The sequence below is a fragment of the Onychomys torridus genome, chromosome 1 (genome assembly GCF_903995425.1).
Source record: "Onychomys torridus chromosome 1, mOncTor1.1, whole genome shotgun sequence".
In the NCBI taxonomy this organism is placed as follows: domain Eukaryota; kingdom Metazoa; phylum Chordata; class Mammalia; order Rodentia; family Cricetidae; genus Onychomys; species Onychomys torridus.
Genome location: NC_050443.1, coordinates 4734422 through 4748726, shown reverse-complemented (window position 1 = coordinate 4748726; position 14305 = coordinate 4734422). Strand labels below are relative to the sequence as shown.

Sequence of the window (14305 nt, the reverse complement as noted above, 5' to 3'; positions counted from 1 at the left end):
CTATAACATTCAGAAATGTAATGCATTATGAACTGTAGAAGGAGTCATCTAGAAAAGGTGACATTGCATAACTCCCTGTCTACAAACTATAAAAACAGGGAAATCTATGCAAATAGAAGGTAGATACTGATTTTTTTAAGGAGTAGAGATACCACAGAAAATGACTTCCAATATGTACAGGTATTTTTCTGGGAATGATTAAATTGCAATATTGGTGGTTGTACTGCTTTGTAAAAATATTCAAACACTAAGTTGTATGTGTTTAAAGAGTGAAGTAATGGTATATGACTTATATCTTAACACAAAAGTAGGATGTAATTAAATTGATGTCTCACCTCATGGTCTTTACTACCTGGTCAAACTGAGGACCAGTGCATGGTTCTACGGAAAGCTGATTGCACCTCCCTGTTCCTCAGACAGTAGATGATGGGGTTGCACATGGGGGTGACCACTGTGTAGATGACAGACAGCACCTTGTTGAGGTCCATGGCTTCTATGCGGCTAGGGCGGGCATAGATGAAGATAGTGGCTGAGTAGAAGATGCCCACCACTACCAAGTGGGAGGCACAGGTGGAGAAGGCTTTGTGGCGGGCAGCAGCGGATGGCATACCCAGAACTGTCCTACCAATGGCCACATAGGAGGCCATGGCCACAAGGAGTGAACCCCAGAGGATGACAATGGCTGAGATGAAGTCTACCAGCTCTGTGAGAGCCACGTGGGTGCAGGACAAATTCAGAAGAGGAGAGACATCACAGAAGAAGTGGTTGAGGACATTGGGACCACAATAGGACAGGCTTGCAATGCATGCTGTTTTGATCACTGAGACTAGCAACCCACCCAGCCACGAAGACAAGGCTAAGCCCAGGCAGACCTGTGGCCTCATGAGCAGTGGGTAGTGCAGTGGGCGGCAGATGGCCACATAGCGATCATAAGCCATGGAGGCCAGGAGGGTGCACTCTGTGCAGATGAGAGAGATGAAGAAGAAGAGTTGGGTCATACAACCTGTGAATGGAACATGGCAGGGTCCTGTCCATAGCCCCATGAGTAGGGTGGGCATGGTGACTGACACATAGCACATCTCCAGGCAACTGAGGTTGCCCAGGAAGAAGTACATGGGCTTGTGGAGTTCACTGTGACTGCAGATGAGGTAGATGATGAGTGTGTTCTCCAGGAGTGTCAGCAGGTAGAGAGTCAGAAAGACGACGAACAGGGCATCCCTTATCCCCAGTCTGGTGGACAAGCCCAGTAGTACAAACTCTTGAACTCTAGTCATGTTGCCCAATTCAAGTGACTTCTCCATCTAAAAACAAAATACATCTGCAAAGTTTTTTCTAACTCTCTTTGTTTCTTATCCCGCCCTAGAGCAACACCATTATCGCAACTGCATAAGTCACTACTTTAGAACATTTTACTATGTTTATGTATTTTGCAGAGGGTCTGGGGTGTGAGTATGAGGATTCTAAGACTCTTTGTTGCTGGGGTAGTTGCTCTCTTTCCACCATATAGGTTCCGGGGATCAAACTCAGGGCATCGATCTTGGCTATGAGCACCTTTGCTCTCTGAGCTGCTTCACCATCCCTGAGATCATTTCTGATTGGATCTTTATGCTCCTAAGTTTGACCTATAAAAGTCTTTGCATATCATCCAGTGGTGTGTTCCCAAAACATATCCGATACAAGATCACTCCTTCCTCCTTAAAATGCTCATACATCCTTATTATTCTTATAATAGATAACTTCCACAACACAATTTCTCCTCCTCCTCCTCCTCCTCCTCCTCCTCCTCCTCCTCCTCCTTCTTCTTCTTCTTTTTCTTTGAAATAGTGTCTCAGGTAGCCCAGGCTGGTCTTGAGCTCAGTATGTAGCTAACAATGGTCTTGAACTCCTGATCATTCTGCCTTCATCTCCTGAATGCTAGTATTACCAACATGTGAACCACACCCAGTTTATCATAATGGGTTATCATCAGGGTTCTAGCCCCCACTGCGCTCATCTCAAATGATTTGGGTTTAGGTCCTTTGTTCATCCACTGAGACTTCCTGGTTCTCTCTTTAAGTCCTTGAATGCTCAAAGCTCTTTCTTGCCTTAGGAAATTCCCACATGCTGTTCCTTTTGCCTGAAAAACACTTCACATTCCTGCTCTTCATTTTAAAACATTGTCCCCAGACAGGCCTCTCTCAAAAGTCTCATATCAAATCCTGTGTCATTATTCCTTATTCCATTCTTTAAGTCTTCCTTGTAAAGTGATTGCTATTGGCTTAAATGACTGGGAGGAGTCTGGAGAGATGGCTCAGTGGTTAAGAGCACCAGCTGTTCTTGTAGAGGAACTGGGTGTAGTTCCTAGAACCCACATGGTGACTCAGACTACCCACAACTCCAGCTCCTAGCTAGATAATGCCTTTTTCTGACTCCCACTGGTACCAGACAAACATGCACATGGATACATACAGGCAAAAACAAACCCATACATAAAATAAAATGAACAAACCTAAGGAAAAAATTAAATCACTGATTTTTTTTCAATTGGTTATTTTCTTTCTAACTAGTTGATAAGCCTCCTAATGGCTAGATTGCATTGATTGATGTCAGTATTACTCAGGTCTCTGTTGTCCACACTCAGGCAAGGTCCCTCATGCAGTGTGCTGTACATACCCTTTCATAATGCATCGTGAATCAAGGGTGGCTTTCTAAGCACCAGTCTCTCCCTCCAGAAGCTTCACAGTAAATGGATTCAAGATCACTGGGACTCAGGCTGAATTTCCAACAGTTGTTGAATTATCTGGGCTTGGTTTTGGAGTTTGTCTCACTTTGTGGTCCAGGCTGTCCTAGAACTCACTGTGTAAACCAGAATCACCTTTAGCTCATAGCAAGCCTCCCAAGTGCGGGGAGTGCCGATGTGAGCCACCACACCGAGCTCTGATGGATACTGGGCTAGAAGAGACACAATGTGGAACAGTTGGAGAGTGGTTTTTGAGTCAATTACAATTGTGTGCCTATTACACTTCTCAACATGCTGGATTCATTCAAGCTTCAGTTTTTCCTCTGTAGAACCAAAAATAAAATATATCATCTTGCATGAGCTGTGGTGGAGATGTCACAAGAAAATAAAAAGTAAAGTTTATAGAAATAAGTTATTATTAATTTTTATAATTGTACCAATCCCTTTTAAGTGTCCATTAATACTACTGTGGATGTTGGTCATTTTCCTGGACACACTGAGGTACAGCACAATTCTAATCTCCCTAAATCTGTGTTTGACTACATGCTGACTTGAAAACAGTGGTAACATTAACCCCATCTTTTAGAGAATCAGTTGTGGTAATTTCCTAGAGGAGTTGTTCTTGTTCACAGCTGCACTGAATTGTTATATCAAATTTTCTTTTCTTTTCTGTGGGTCACTGTGACAGATATTTTTCCATTCACTATGCCATTGATAACACCACAAAGTCATATTCTAGTTTTAAAGCCATGTTAGAATTGTAAAGTGCATAATCCAAATAGCTGAGAGTGGTTTCATCTTATAAGCATGCTTCCAGCATGAGCACTGTGAGATGTCCCAGGAAGGCGCAGTGGGAATAGAGAAATAAGCAAGACATGGTCCCAGACAAAAGCTTCATCTTTTCTTCTTCATTACCAGATAAACCTGAATAACTTACTCTAATTCATATGACACTTCATAGCCTTTTGAAAACAAGTATGATTACCTTCATTGAAAATGTATACCTCCACCATCAAGTAAAGGTCAAATAGACCTGAACTTCAACATTAGATATTAATAGCAGTGATCTTAGAAGAACTTACATACTCCCCTGGAGGATGCATCTCCTCCTGGACAAATTATGAGTTATTGTAGTGTTGGCCTAATAAGATTCACATGTGCAAATTTTCTGAAACATGGTAAACAATAAATACTACCTACTATGATTAAGCCATAAGCACCCAAATATAAATATCATTCTTATGGAATGTACAATGTCATATGAATCCAGATTGCCAAGCATTTGGAAGTAAGATGCTACTGCATATACTTGCAGACAAAGAAATCAAGCCCAGAAAGGGGATGAAGCTTGACTGAGGACATTGAGATCATAAGCAGCAAATCCAGGAACCAAGCCAAGATCTACCTGGCTCTGAAGCTAATGATCACTGCTTTAATCTACACATGTGTGAAGTAGTACTACAAAGCTCTCTTTCTCCTGTCCTCTAAACTAGATTCTGGGGCTTTATAGAAGGCAGCTATGCAAAAATTAAGCTCAGCAGGTAAAGGCTCCTTCCATGAAACTTCACAACATGAGATTTATCCCTGGGTCCCACATGGTGTGAGGAGAGAAGTGGCCTCCCACAAGTTATCCTCCGACTTTTACACTTGTGCTGTGGTATCTGTACCTCTGAACATATGCACATGAAAATAATAAAGCAATAAATAAATAATCAGTGAGGAAATAGAAGGAAGGGCAAAAACTCAGTAAAGTCATGAACAAGCCAAAAAGAAACTGCACAACTAACACAAAAGGATGTGATCACACTTTGATTGGAGTCCCTCAGCTGGTTGAAAATGCAAGTGTCCTTTTCACTTCCCAACCCTCCGACTCTACTTCACTCATCCTCAAGACAAATCTTGTTATGGTGTAAAGAATTTGGGGTTCAGAATTATGTGACCTAGAACTAAAATTCAAGATCCTAAACTAGTAGGAAAGCCAACATTTTTCTTTTCAGCGTAGGCTTGACGGTATTCAGTTTCTCCATCCTTAATGTGAGGGCTATGTGTATAACTACATCACAGGGCTGAGATGAGAACTTGTGGAGATAAAACAAGAAGATTCAACAAGGCACCTGACACAGAGGATGTGGCTCTAAACCACCACTTCCCTCATCTTCTCCCTTCCTTCTCCAGTCCCAGCACCAGGAGGTTTCCAGTTTGCTTACCTGAGAAGCATGAGTAAAGTGCTCCTCTCCCATGGTCTCTAATCAGTGCTGAAATGGTCTGAGTGTCCACTCAGAGATGGATGTCTCAGCAATGAAGACAAAGGATCCAGCATTCAGTGGTCCAGGACATTGCCTAGGTGACTTGTGAGCCTGTGGGCACTGTCCTTGGTTCTGAACCAAGAGTGCTACATCCTTCTTGTCCCTTTACCCAGTGTGTATCTGAGCTTCTTGTCTGGATAATGCCAAGTTGCTTCTGTACTCACAAGCAGGAGTCATGCAAAGAGGCTAGCTTAAGCTGTGGCTGAGGATCTCTGAGACTGCCCTAAATCTCTGTGGAATTAAACAACAGATGGAAGAGATTTTTTTTTCTAAATTAGAAAAGCTCTTAGGCTTGAGGAAGAGGGCAAAGGCATGCCCAGCCTGGAGTGTTCCACCATGTTGATAAGCAAACATTCACTGTCTTCTGTGTGATGGATGGTGCTATCCATGCTAGGAATATGAGAATAAGTCTGATATTATCCCAGTCTCCAAGGTCCCTGGTAAAGGTCAAGATGAAAATGGAACCAGAAACTGAGGGAGGCAGAGAGGAAGATATGCTGCATTAACTTTTCCCAGAGAGATATGAGTGAAAGTCTATTCACCTGAGATAGGACCAATGACAGACCAAGGTAATGACTCCACTTGAGTCCAACCTGACAGACTAATGACTTCATTCAATTGACTTAAAGAACTGGGCAGGTGTCCACTTCCAGAAGTGTTGGTGACCCCCAAAGAGCTGCATCACCACAAAGTCTCCCACCTCATCATAGATAGTGACCTCATAGAAGCTGCATCATGGAGTCTCCAATGCAGGTAGTCTTCTACTACCTGTGTACTCAAGCATCTCCCAAGTTGGCCTGCAGCCAGGGGAGAGCAAGAAGGAACTCTACTTATGTGTCTTGTGACCTCCACACTCTACTTCTACTAGGGAGTTTTAACGGTTCCTTTACTATCACTATGGATTGGCCTACACCTATACTGATTTGCTCAATTAGTTTCCAAGGTGGTCTCCACTTCAATATGATCATGTTATCCTAGAGAAAATTGGTGACAGAATTAAATGTCCAGGAGACTTTCCAAGACTGCCTTCATCCAGCATGTCAGGAAACATTCCCTTGAATAGATACATATTAGATCATAGGTACAAGTTTAAAAGAAATGCTCTCAGTGTCTAGAGAGATAACTGGAGGTTAAGAATGTTTACTGTTCTTCCAGAGAATCAAAGTTCATCTCCAAGTACCCACAGTGTGCATCCTACAATTGATAGTAACTGCAGATCTGGTAGATTTAATGCTATCTTCTGGCATTTACAGGTACCTGTATGTGAATGCACACATGTGCACCTGCACACACACACACACACACACACACACACACACACACACACACACACACACACATTGGGGGTGTGGGGGAGAGCGAGATGGAGAGGAGTGGGTAGTACCCAGGAAATAAACAACTCAAAAGTTTCAGGAAGTCCTTGAAACTGTTCAAATGCACTAGGCTTCTCCCTGCTCAGGCATGTATACACAGTGTGGACTACTTAGAGACATGCTCTGACAAGCTGATCTGCCTAGAACAGTGAGTCTCAACCTATGGGTCTAGACCCCCTGGGAACAAACAACCACTTCACAGGGGTCACTCAAGACCCTCAGACATATCAGATATTTACATTACAATATACAAAAGTAGCAAAATTACAGTTACAAAATAGCAACAAAAAATTTAATGACCAAGCTTGTTGTCACCACAACATGAAGAACTGTACTAAAATGTCACAGCTTCAGTGCAACCCACCATCACAATCTAAACACAATTCTTCATAGACTTGAAAGAACAATACTTAACTTCATATGGAAAAACAAAAAACCTAAGATAGCTAAAAGAATCCTGTATAAAAAGGCTACCTCTGGAGGAATCACAATCCCCTGACCTCAAGCTCTACTACAGAGCTATAGTAATAAAAACAGCTTGGTATTGGCATAAAAACCAACATGTGGACCAATGGAATTGAACTGAAAACCCTGACATTAATCTGCATATTTATGAACACCTAATTTTGACAAAGAAGCCCAAACTGTACCATGGAAAAAGAAAGTATCTTCAACAAATAGTGCTGGCATAACTGGATGTCATCATGTAGAAGATTTCAAATAGATCCATATCTGTCACCATGCACAAAACTCAAGTTCAATTGGATCAAAGACCTCAACATAAATCCAGTTATTCTGAACTTGATAGAAGAGAAAGTAGGAAGTAGCCTTGAACACATTGGCACAGGAGATCACTTCCTAAATATAACACCAGTAGCACAGACACTGAGAGCAACAATTAATAAATGGAACCTCCTCAAACTGAGGAGCTTTTGTAGGGTAAAAGACATGGTCAATAAGACAAAAAGACAGCCTAGAGAATGGGAAAAAACCTTCACCAACCGCACATCTCTCATAGGGCTGATATCCAAAATAGGCAAAGAATTAAAAAAACTAGACATCAAAATAACGAACAATCCAATTTTTTAAAAGGGCTACAGAGCTAAACAGAGAATTCTCAACAGAAGAATCTCAAATGGCTGAAAGACATTTAAGGAAATGCTCAACTTTCTAAGTCATCAGGGAAATACAAATCAAAATGACTCTGAGATACCATCTTACACCTGTCAGAATGGCTATGGTCAAAAACACTTAAGACAACTTATGTTGGAGAGGATGGGGAGAACACTCCTCCACTGTTGGTGGGAATGCAAATTTGTACAGCCACTGTGGAAGTCAGTGTGGTGGTTTCTAACAAAATTGGGAATCAATCTTCTTCAAGACCTAGTTATACCACTCTTGGGCATATACCCAAGGAATGCTCAATCTTACCATAAGGGCACACATCAGCATTGTTTGTAATAGCCAGAACCTGGAAACAACTTAGATGCCCCTCAACCCAGAGAATGATGTCACATATACACAATGGAGTACTATGCAGCAGTAAAAAAAATGATTTCATGAAATTTGTAGGCAAATGAATGGAACTTGAAAATATCATACTGAATGAGGTAACCCAAACTCATAAGGACAAACACAGTATGTACTTACGCATAAATGGATACTAGATGTAAAGCAAAGGATAACCAGACTACAACCCACAGCTCCAGAGAAGCTAGCTAACAAGGAGGACCCTAAGAGGAACACATAGATAGCCCAGCAAAGGAGAAATAGTTATATTTACATGAGCAAACTGGAAGCCGGTAATGGAGGGCAAAGAATGGGGAGTGAGAACATAAGGAAATCAGAGAGCCGAGCTGGAACAGGGACAGAGTGGGGGAGAAAGAAAAGGGATACCAAGATAAATGAAGACATCATAGGAATAAGAAGAAATAGGATACTAGGGAAGTTCCCAGGAATCCAAAAGAATGGCCCCACCTTAGACTACTAACAATAGTAGAGAAGTTGCCTGAACTGGTCTACTCAGATAACCAGATTAGTGAATTCTCTATAGAGCCTTCATTTCATCCAGTTACTGATGGAAGCAGATGCAGAGATCCATGGCCAAGTGCCAGGCAGAGCTCCAGGAATCCAATCAATGAGAGAAAGGAGGGATTCTATAAGTGGGGGACATCAAAATCATGATGGGAAAACATGCAGATATGACTAGCCACTCTAGTGGAAACCCATGAACTGTGGGCCAATAGCTGTGGGGCTCCCATGGAACTGAACTAGGCCCTCTGGATATGTGAGACAGCTGTTTAGCTTGAGCTGTGTGGGGGAACCCCAGGCAGGGAGATCAGGATCTGCCCCTGGTGCATGAGCAGGCTTTTTGGAGCCCAGTGCCTAAGGTGTAACACCTTGCACAGCCTTGGCGCAGGGAGGAGGGGCTTGGACCTGCCTCAGCTGAATGTACCAGGCTCTGCTGACACCCCATGGGAGACCTTGCCTTGGAGGAGGTAGGAATGGGGAGTGGGTTTGGAGGGAAGGCTTGGGGGCAAGAAGAGGGAGGAGGGAGGATCTGTGGTTGATATGTAAAATAAATAGAAAATTTCTTAATAATAAAAATGAATTTTTAAAAGGTTACAGCATTAGGAAAGTTAAGAACTGCTGGCCTAAAAGATGCTCATAACAGCTGAAGTGCTTCAGAGACACTCTCACCTATCAAAATGTCTGAAAAGTTGTAGAGTGAGTTCCAGAATTCCTGATCTCACACACCATCACCCACGCTGCGGTAGGCTTTTGTTGATACAAGATGTTTTTGAATAATTTCTACTCCTGTAACTAACTCCAGTATAGCCCACTGGTTCACCAAGATGGACTTCAGTAGTATCATTACTTTGGTCTGCCACTGACTCCCTATCTGAGGTGAATAGTCATTACTTCTTAACATCTTTCCAGGAATAGCCATACTCACAAATTCTCTGGGTGTCCATCTTTCTTTGTTAGTTTCTCTGTCTCTCTGTCTATCTTCCTCCCTCTCTATCTTTATAGACCCTCATTTACTTCAGTGTATAATTGGTATTTCTCAGCCTGACATTTCAGGCCCCACAGTACATGAACCCAGGAACTTTCTGCCTTTTTGCTTGTGGTTCTGCACATCTCTGGATTTCCTGCCCAGAGTAGATGCCCTGATGTCCTTACTTCCGTATTTCACTACCATGCCTTCTCTGATGATCTTACCCAGAGCATGATCTCCGATCCCCTCCTTCTGGGAGAAAATAGTAATCCGTGAGGCTTGGATTACTCATAGAATCTACCAATAATGATCTTTATATCCATGGTCACTCTAACCAGTTGGTTTAGTTTGTGAAGAGCATAACAAATGCTCTAGACGGAGTGGTTTAAATATCTGTCTGTTCTCTTTTTCTGGAGGCTGCAAGTTGAAGGTCAAAGGTTGACATTTATTGTCTCCTGAAGAATTGGTTCCTGGTTTTCTGACAGATGCTTTGCTGTGCTCTTAGTTGATAAAAATGATCCCTTGGGTCCTCCATACCCTTTTTAGGGGCACTAATAACACTGTAAGGTTCCCAATTTTATGATTTTATTTTAATGCTGATCATTCCCCAACACTCACTTCCAAATATCATCACATTGAAAATTAGAAATTAATACATAGAATTAAATAAGATACACATTTTCAGCCTGTAAAGCAAGATTTATTAAGAGTTTTTTAAATCTCATTTGCTATTTGTTAGAAGGATGCATCAGAAAAAAACTTCTTGATAAAAATCTCACAGTAGTGCACAACAGGTATGTGGTATATATTGAATAGTCCAAAAGTGTCCATCAGAGTGCTCCAAGTTCAGTAGAAGTAAGGAAAAATAAACCAGAGAATGATAGAGAAATGCATCTGACACTGATCTCTGGACTCCAAACATGCATGGGCACAGGGACCTTCACACAGGTACACACACACACACACACACACACACACACACACACACACACACAAGCAAATGTTTGTTTTATAAAGGAAATATTAAAAAAGAAGCTAGATATTATGGTACATAATTGTAATCCTCACATTCAGGAGGAACAAGCAGAAGGAATGTGGAAGACCAGCTTGGAATACCTTGTGATTTCCAGGATAACCTCAGATATATGATAAAAAACCATGCCTAAAAACATAAAGGAATAAGTTAAAACTTCCACCAAAAAATTTAATGGCTTACTTATTTCTGAGAGAGTGTCTCACTGTGTGGACCAGGATCAAGTTCAAACTCACAGATATCCTCCTGTCTCAGCTTTCTGTGTGCTGGAATTAAAAGCACATGACATCACTTCTTTCCAATACCATTTATTTTTAAATGAGTAGAAAAAATATGGAAAACCCTCAACTACTGTTGTGCTTTAAAGAAGAATGTCCCCCACCTAGCTGAGCAGTGTTGGTGCATGCCTTTAAACCTAGCATTAAGGAGGCAGAGGCAGAAGGATCTCTATGAGTCTGAGGTCAGCCGAGTCTATAGAGTGAGTTTCAGAATAGCCAGGGCTATACAAAGAAAGAGGAGCAGGAGGAGGAGAAGAAGAGGAGGAGGAGAAGGGTGAAAAGGAGGAGGAGCAGGAGAAGGAGGAGTAGGAGAAGGAGGAGAAGAAGAGAAGAGGAAGAAGAAGAAGAAGAAGAAGAAGAAGAAGAAGAAGAAGAAGAAGAAGAAGAAGAAGAAGAAGAAGAAGGAAGGAGAAGGAAGAAGGAGAAGGAAGAAGGAGAAGAAGGAGAAGAAGAAGGTGGTCTCTGATAGGCTCCAATACTTGAATGCTTAGTCACCAGGGAATGGCATCATTTGAAAGGATTGGAAGGATTAGGAGGTGTAGTCTTGTTGGAGGAAGTGTGTTACTGGGGGTGGGCTTTGAGTTTTCAAAATCTCATGCCAGGTCTAAGGTCTCTCTCTGTCTATCTAGTCTCTCTCTCTCTCTCTCTCTCTCTCTCTCTCTCTCTCTCTCTCTCTCTCTCTCTCTCTCTCTGTATCTCTCTGTGTCTCTATCTCTGTCTCTCTGTCTCTCTCAGCCTGTGGATCAGGATGTAGCTCTCAGTTACTGCTAAAGTGCCATGAAGGCCACCATACTTCCACTGTGTTTACCAGCATCATGATAATAGAATAAACCTCTGAAACTATAAGCCAGTCCTTAATTAAATGTCTTCTTTCATTGGAGCTGCCTGGGTCACAGTGTCTCTTCACAGCAGTAGAACAGTGAGTAAGAGTTCAATTAATTTTAATACTAAGGGCACATTTGGAGGAGAAATATTTTCATAAACTAATATTGATGTAAGCAGGATTATTTGTTATCTTAAGACAGGGTCTTGTGTAGCTCAGGTTGGCTTTGAACTGTACATGTAGCTGAGAATGACTGTGAACTCCTGATCCTCCTGCCTCCATCTCCCAAGTACTAGGTTTAGAAGCATGCAACACCAGGTACCAGCCTTGTAGCCAAGATTTTAACCCAAGTCTTTCTCAAATCCCTCTTCCTGTGGTTGGTTAATGTATCTGGAGTTTGTCTTACAATGATGCATTTCTTTGATCCATACTCAGTTTGGTAAGCTGAGTCATTCTGGACAGAAACAGCCACTGTAATTCCTGTCACCAGAGACCATTAGGTACTGGGAGATGATCTCTCGTCTATGGGCTTCAACTAGATTTGGAGACAACCCTACAGACTTGTAATTGAAATGCATCTAAAAGCAATGAGTCCCACATAGCACTGATTAAAAGAGAGCCAAGTCACAAAAGAATTCAAATTGGGGGACCAAAGAGACAATTGTGTATCCATGTTATTTTAACATCAAATCTATTGAAAGAAATGGATGAAGAAAATGTGGTAAATTCATGTGATGTGTTCTTATTTAATCATTAAGAGTTTGCATTTTACATGAGGAAAAGCATTGTAAAAACGAGACAGTGTCAGTGAGTCAAACAACACAAATGAGTTTAATGTTAAACTCCAGGTGCTCTTGACCACTGACTACCTTCTTGTCTATCTGGAAAGAGACCCCAGAACTACACAAAAGGTTCTGATCAACAGATGTGGACAGCTATGTGCTGCTTGCTTTTGATTGTCAGTTGACAAAACCTAGAGTCACCTGGGAAGAGAGGACATGTTAAAGAACTCTCTAAATCAGACTGGCCTGTGGGTATGCCTCCGTAAAACTGTCTTGATTGATGATTGATGTGGGTGGTCCCAGCCCACTGTGGATGGCATCACCCCAGGCAGATGTGCCTGAGCTGTATATGAAAGCAAAGAGCAGGAGCCAGTAAACAGCCTTCCCCCTGTGTTTCTGCCTCCAGGTTCCTGCCTTGAGTTCCTGCCCTGACTTCCTTCAGTGATAGACTATGTATGATCTGCCAGGTAATCCATTTTCTCTCCTAAGTTCCTTTTGGTCAGTGTTTTATGGCAGCAACAGAAAAACAAAAACATCAGACACTCATTCCTCATTCATGCTCTTGGCAAGCATTTATTAAGTGTCAAGTAAGTACTAGGCATGGTACTGAGTGATAAGCATAAGGCAGTACTTTATTCAAGGTCAATTCAAATTTATTAAGAAGAGCAATTGAAATTGCAGTTGTGGCCAGGTGTGATGGTAAGTTCTGTAATCTGAGGAGACTGAGGTAGGAGGGCCATGAGTTTGAGGCCAGCATGAGGCTCTACAGCAGGACTTTTCCCTAAAAATGTAACAAAACATTGTAGTTGCTTGAGTGGTGGGAAGGGGACATGATACTGTGAAAATTTGAGACACATCTTACTCAAAGAAGACTGGGATGGTTCACTTGCAAGATATGAGGGAGAGAACCACTCGTGGGGTGGATTAATTTTCTTGTTTTCAGTAAATGATTGACAAGAATCAACTGACAGCGTAAGAAGTGACGCTGTCCAACATAAGGGATGAAAGCATGGCACCAAGAGCATGAGGTAGCAGATCACATTTCATATGCAGTCAGGAATCAGCAGGCAGGAAGAAGAGATGGACATTCAAATCTCAAGGCCTTCCTCAACACTTCCACAACCTTCTAAAAATATGCCACCACTTGGGGCAGTATTAGCCGATAGCCTATTAGGCTATTATAGATTATACACTCTTAGCAGATAGTATATTCTCCTAGTCACTTCTACATCCGGTATAAGATAAAGGCTACATAATATTGTTTATGATGTATTGCTTGCAAAATATAAGAAAAACAAGTCTGTATGTATTCAACGCAGTCAGGATTTGTTGTTTTAATCTTTATTTATTCTTTGAGATTGTTATACATGTATACAACGTGTCTTAAACACATTCACCCATCATTCCAAAACCTTCTGGAGTCCCAGTAACATCTCCTTTTTAACTCTGTTTTCTCCTACAATATTTATTTTATAATCCATTGAATCTAGTTAATGCTGCCCACATGCCCATGGGCATGAGATCCTCCAATGGACCTGGACAACCTTCCAGTGGCCACACTAAAGAATGGGGACTCTCAGGAGGTGGAGAAATGACTCAGCAGTTAAGAGCACTGACTGCTCTTCCAGAGGACTCAGGTTCAATTTCCAGTAACCACATGGCAGCTCACAACTCTCTGAAACTCTGGTTCCAGGGGACCCAACATCCATGATAAAACACCAACACGCATAAAATAAAAGAAATATTTTTAATAAGAAGAAGGGGGACCCTCCCTCTCCCTCTGATCTTGGGGTAGAGCTCCATGAGGCCCTCCTCCTCATGCTGGTCTAACAAGCTTGGTCTGGATTGGGTAGTCACAGCTGCTTGAGTTCATGTGTGCAACACCTTATGTCATCTCTAGAGGACAGCATTTCCCAGAACTCTTCCCCATCCTCCAGCTCTCCCATACTTTCATCCTCCTCTCAGAGATGTATCTTGAGCCTTGTGAGTGAGT

The 14305-nt window shown here is 42.0% G+C and overlaps 1 protein-coding gene across 1 annotated transcript; it reads right to left on the bottom strand.

Annotated features, from left to right (window-relative positions):
• Positions 1-356: 356 nt before the first annotated feature.
• LOC118580545 (olfactory receptor 5-like) lies at positions 357-1395 on the bottom strand. Its single transcript, XM_036182344.1, has one exon. The coding sequence runs from the start codon at positions 1299-1301 to the stop codon at positions 357-359; it is 945 nt and encodes a 314-aa protein (XP_036038237.1). The 5' UTR covers positions 1302-1395.
• Positions 1396-14305: the final 12910 nt, after the last annotated feature.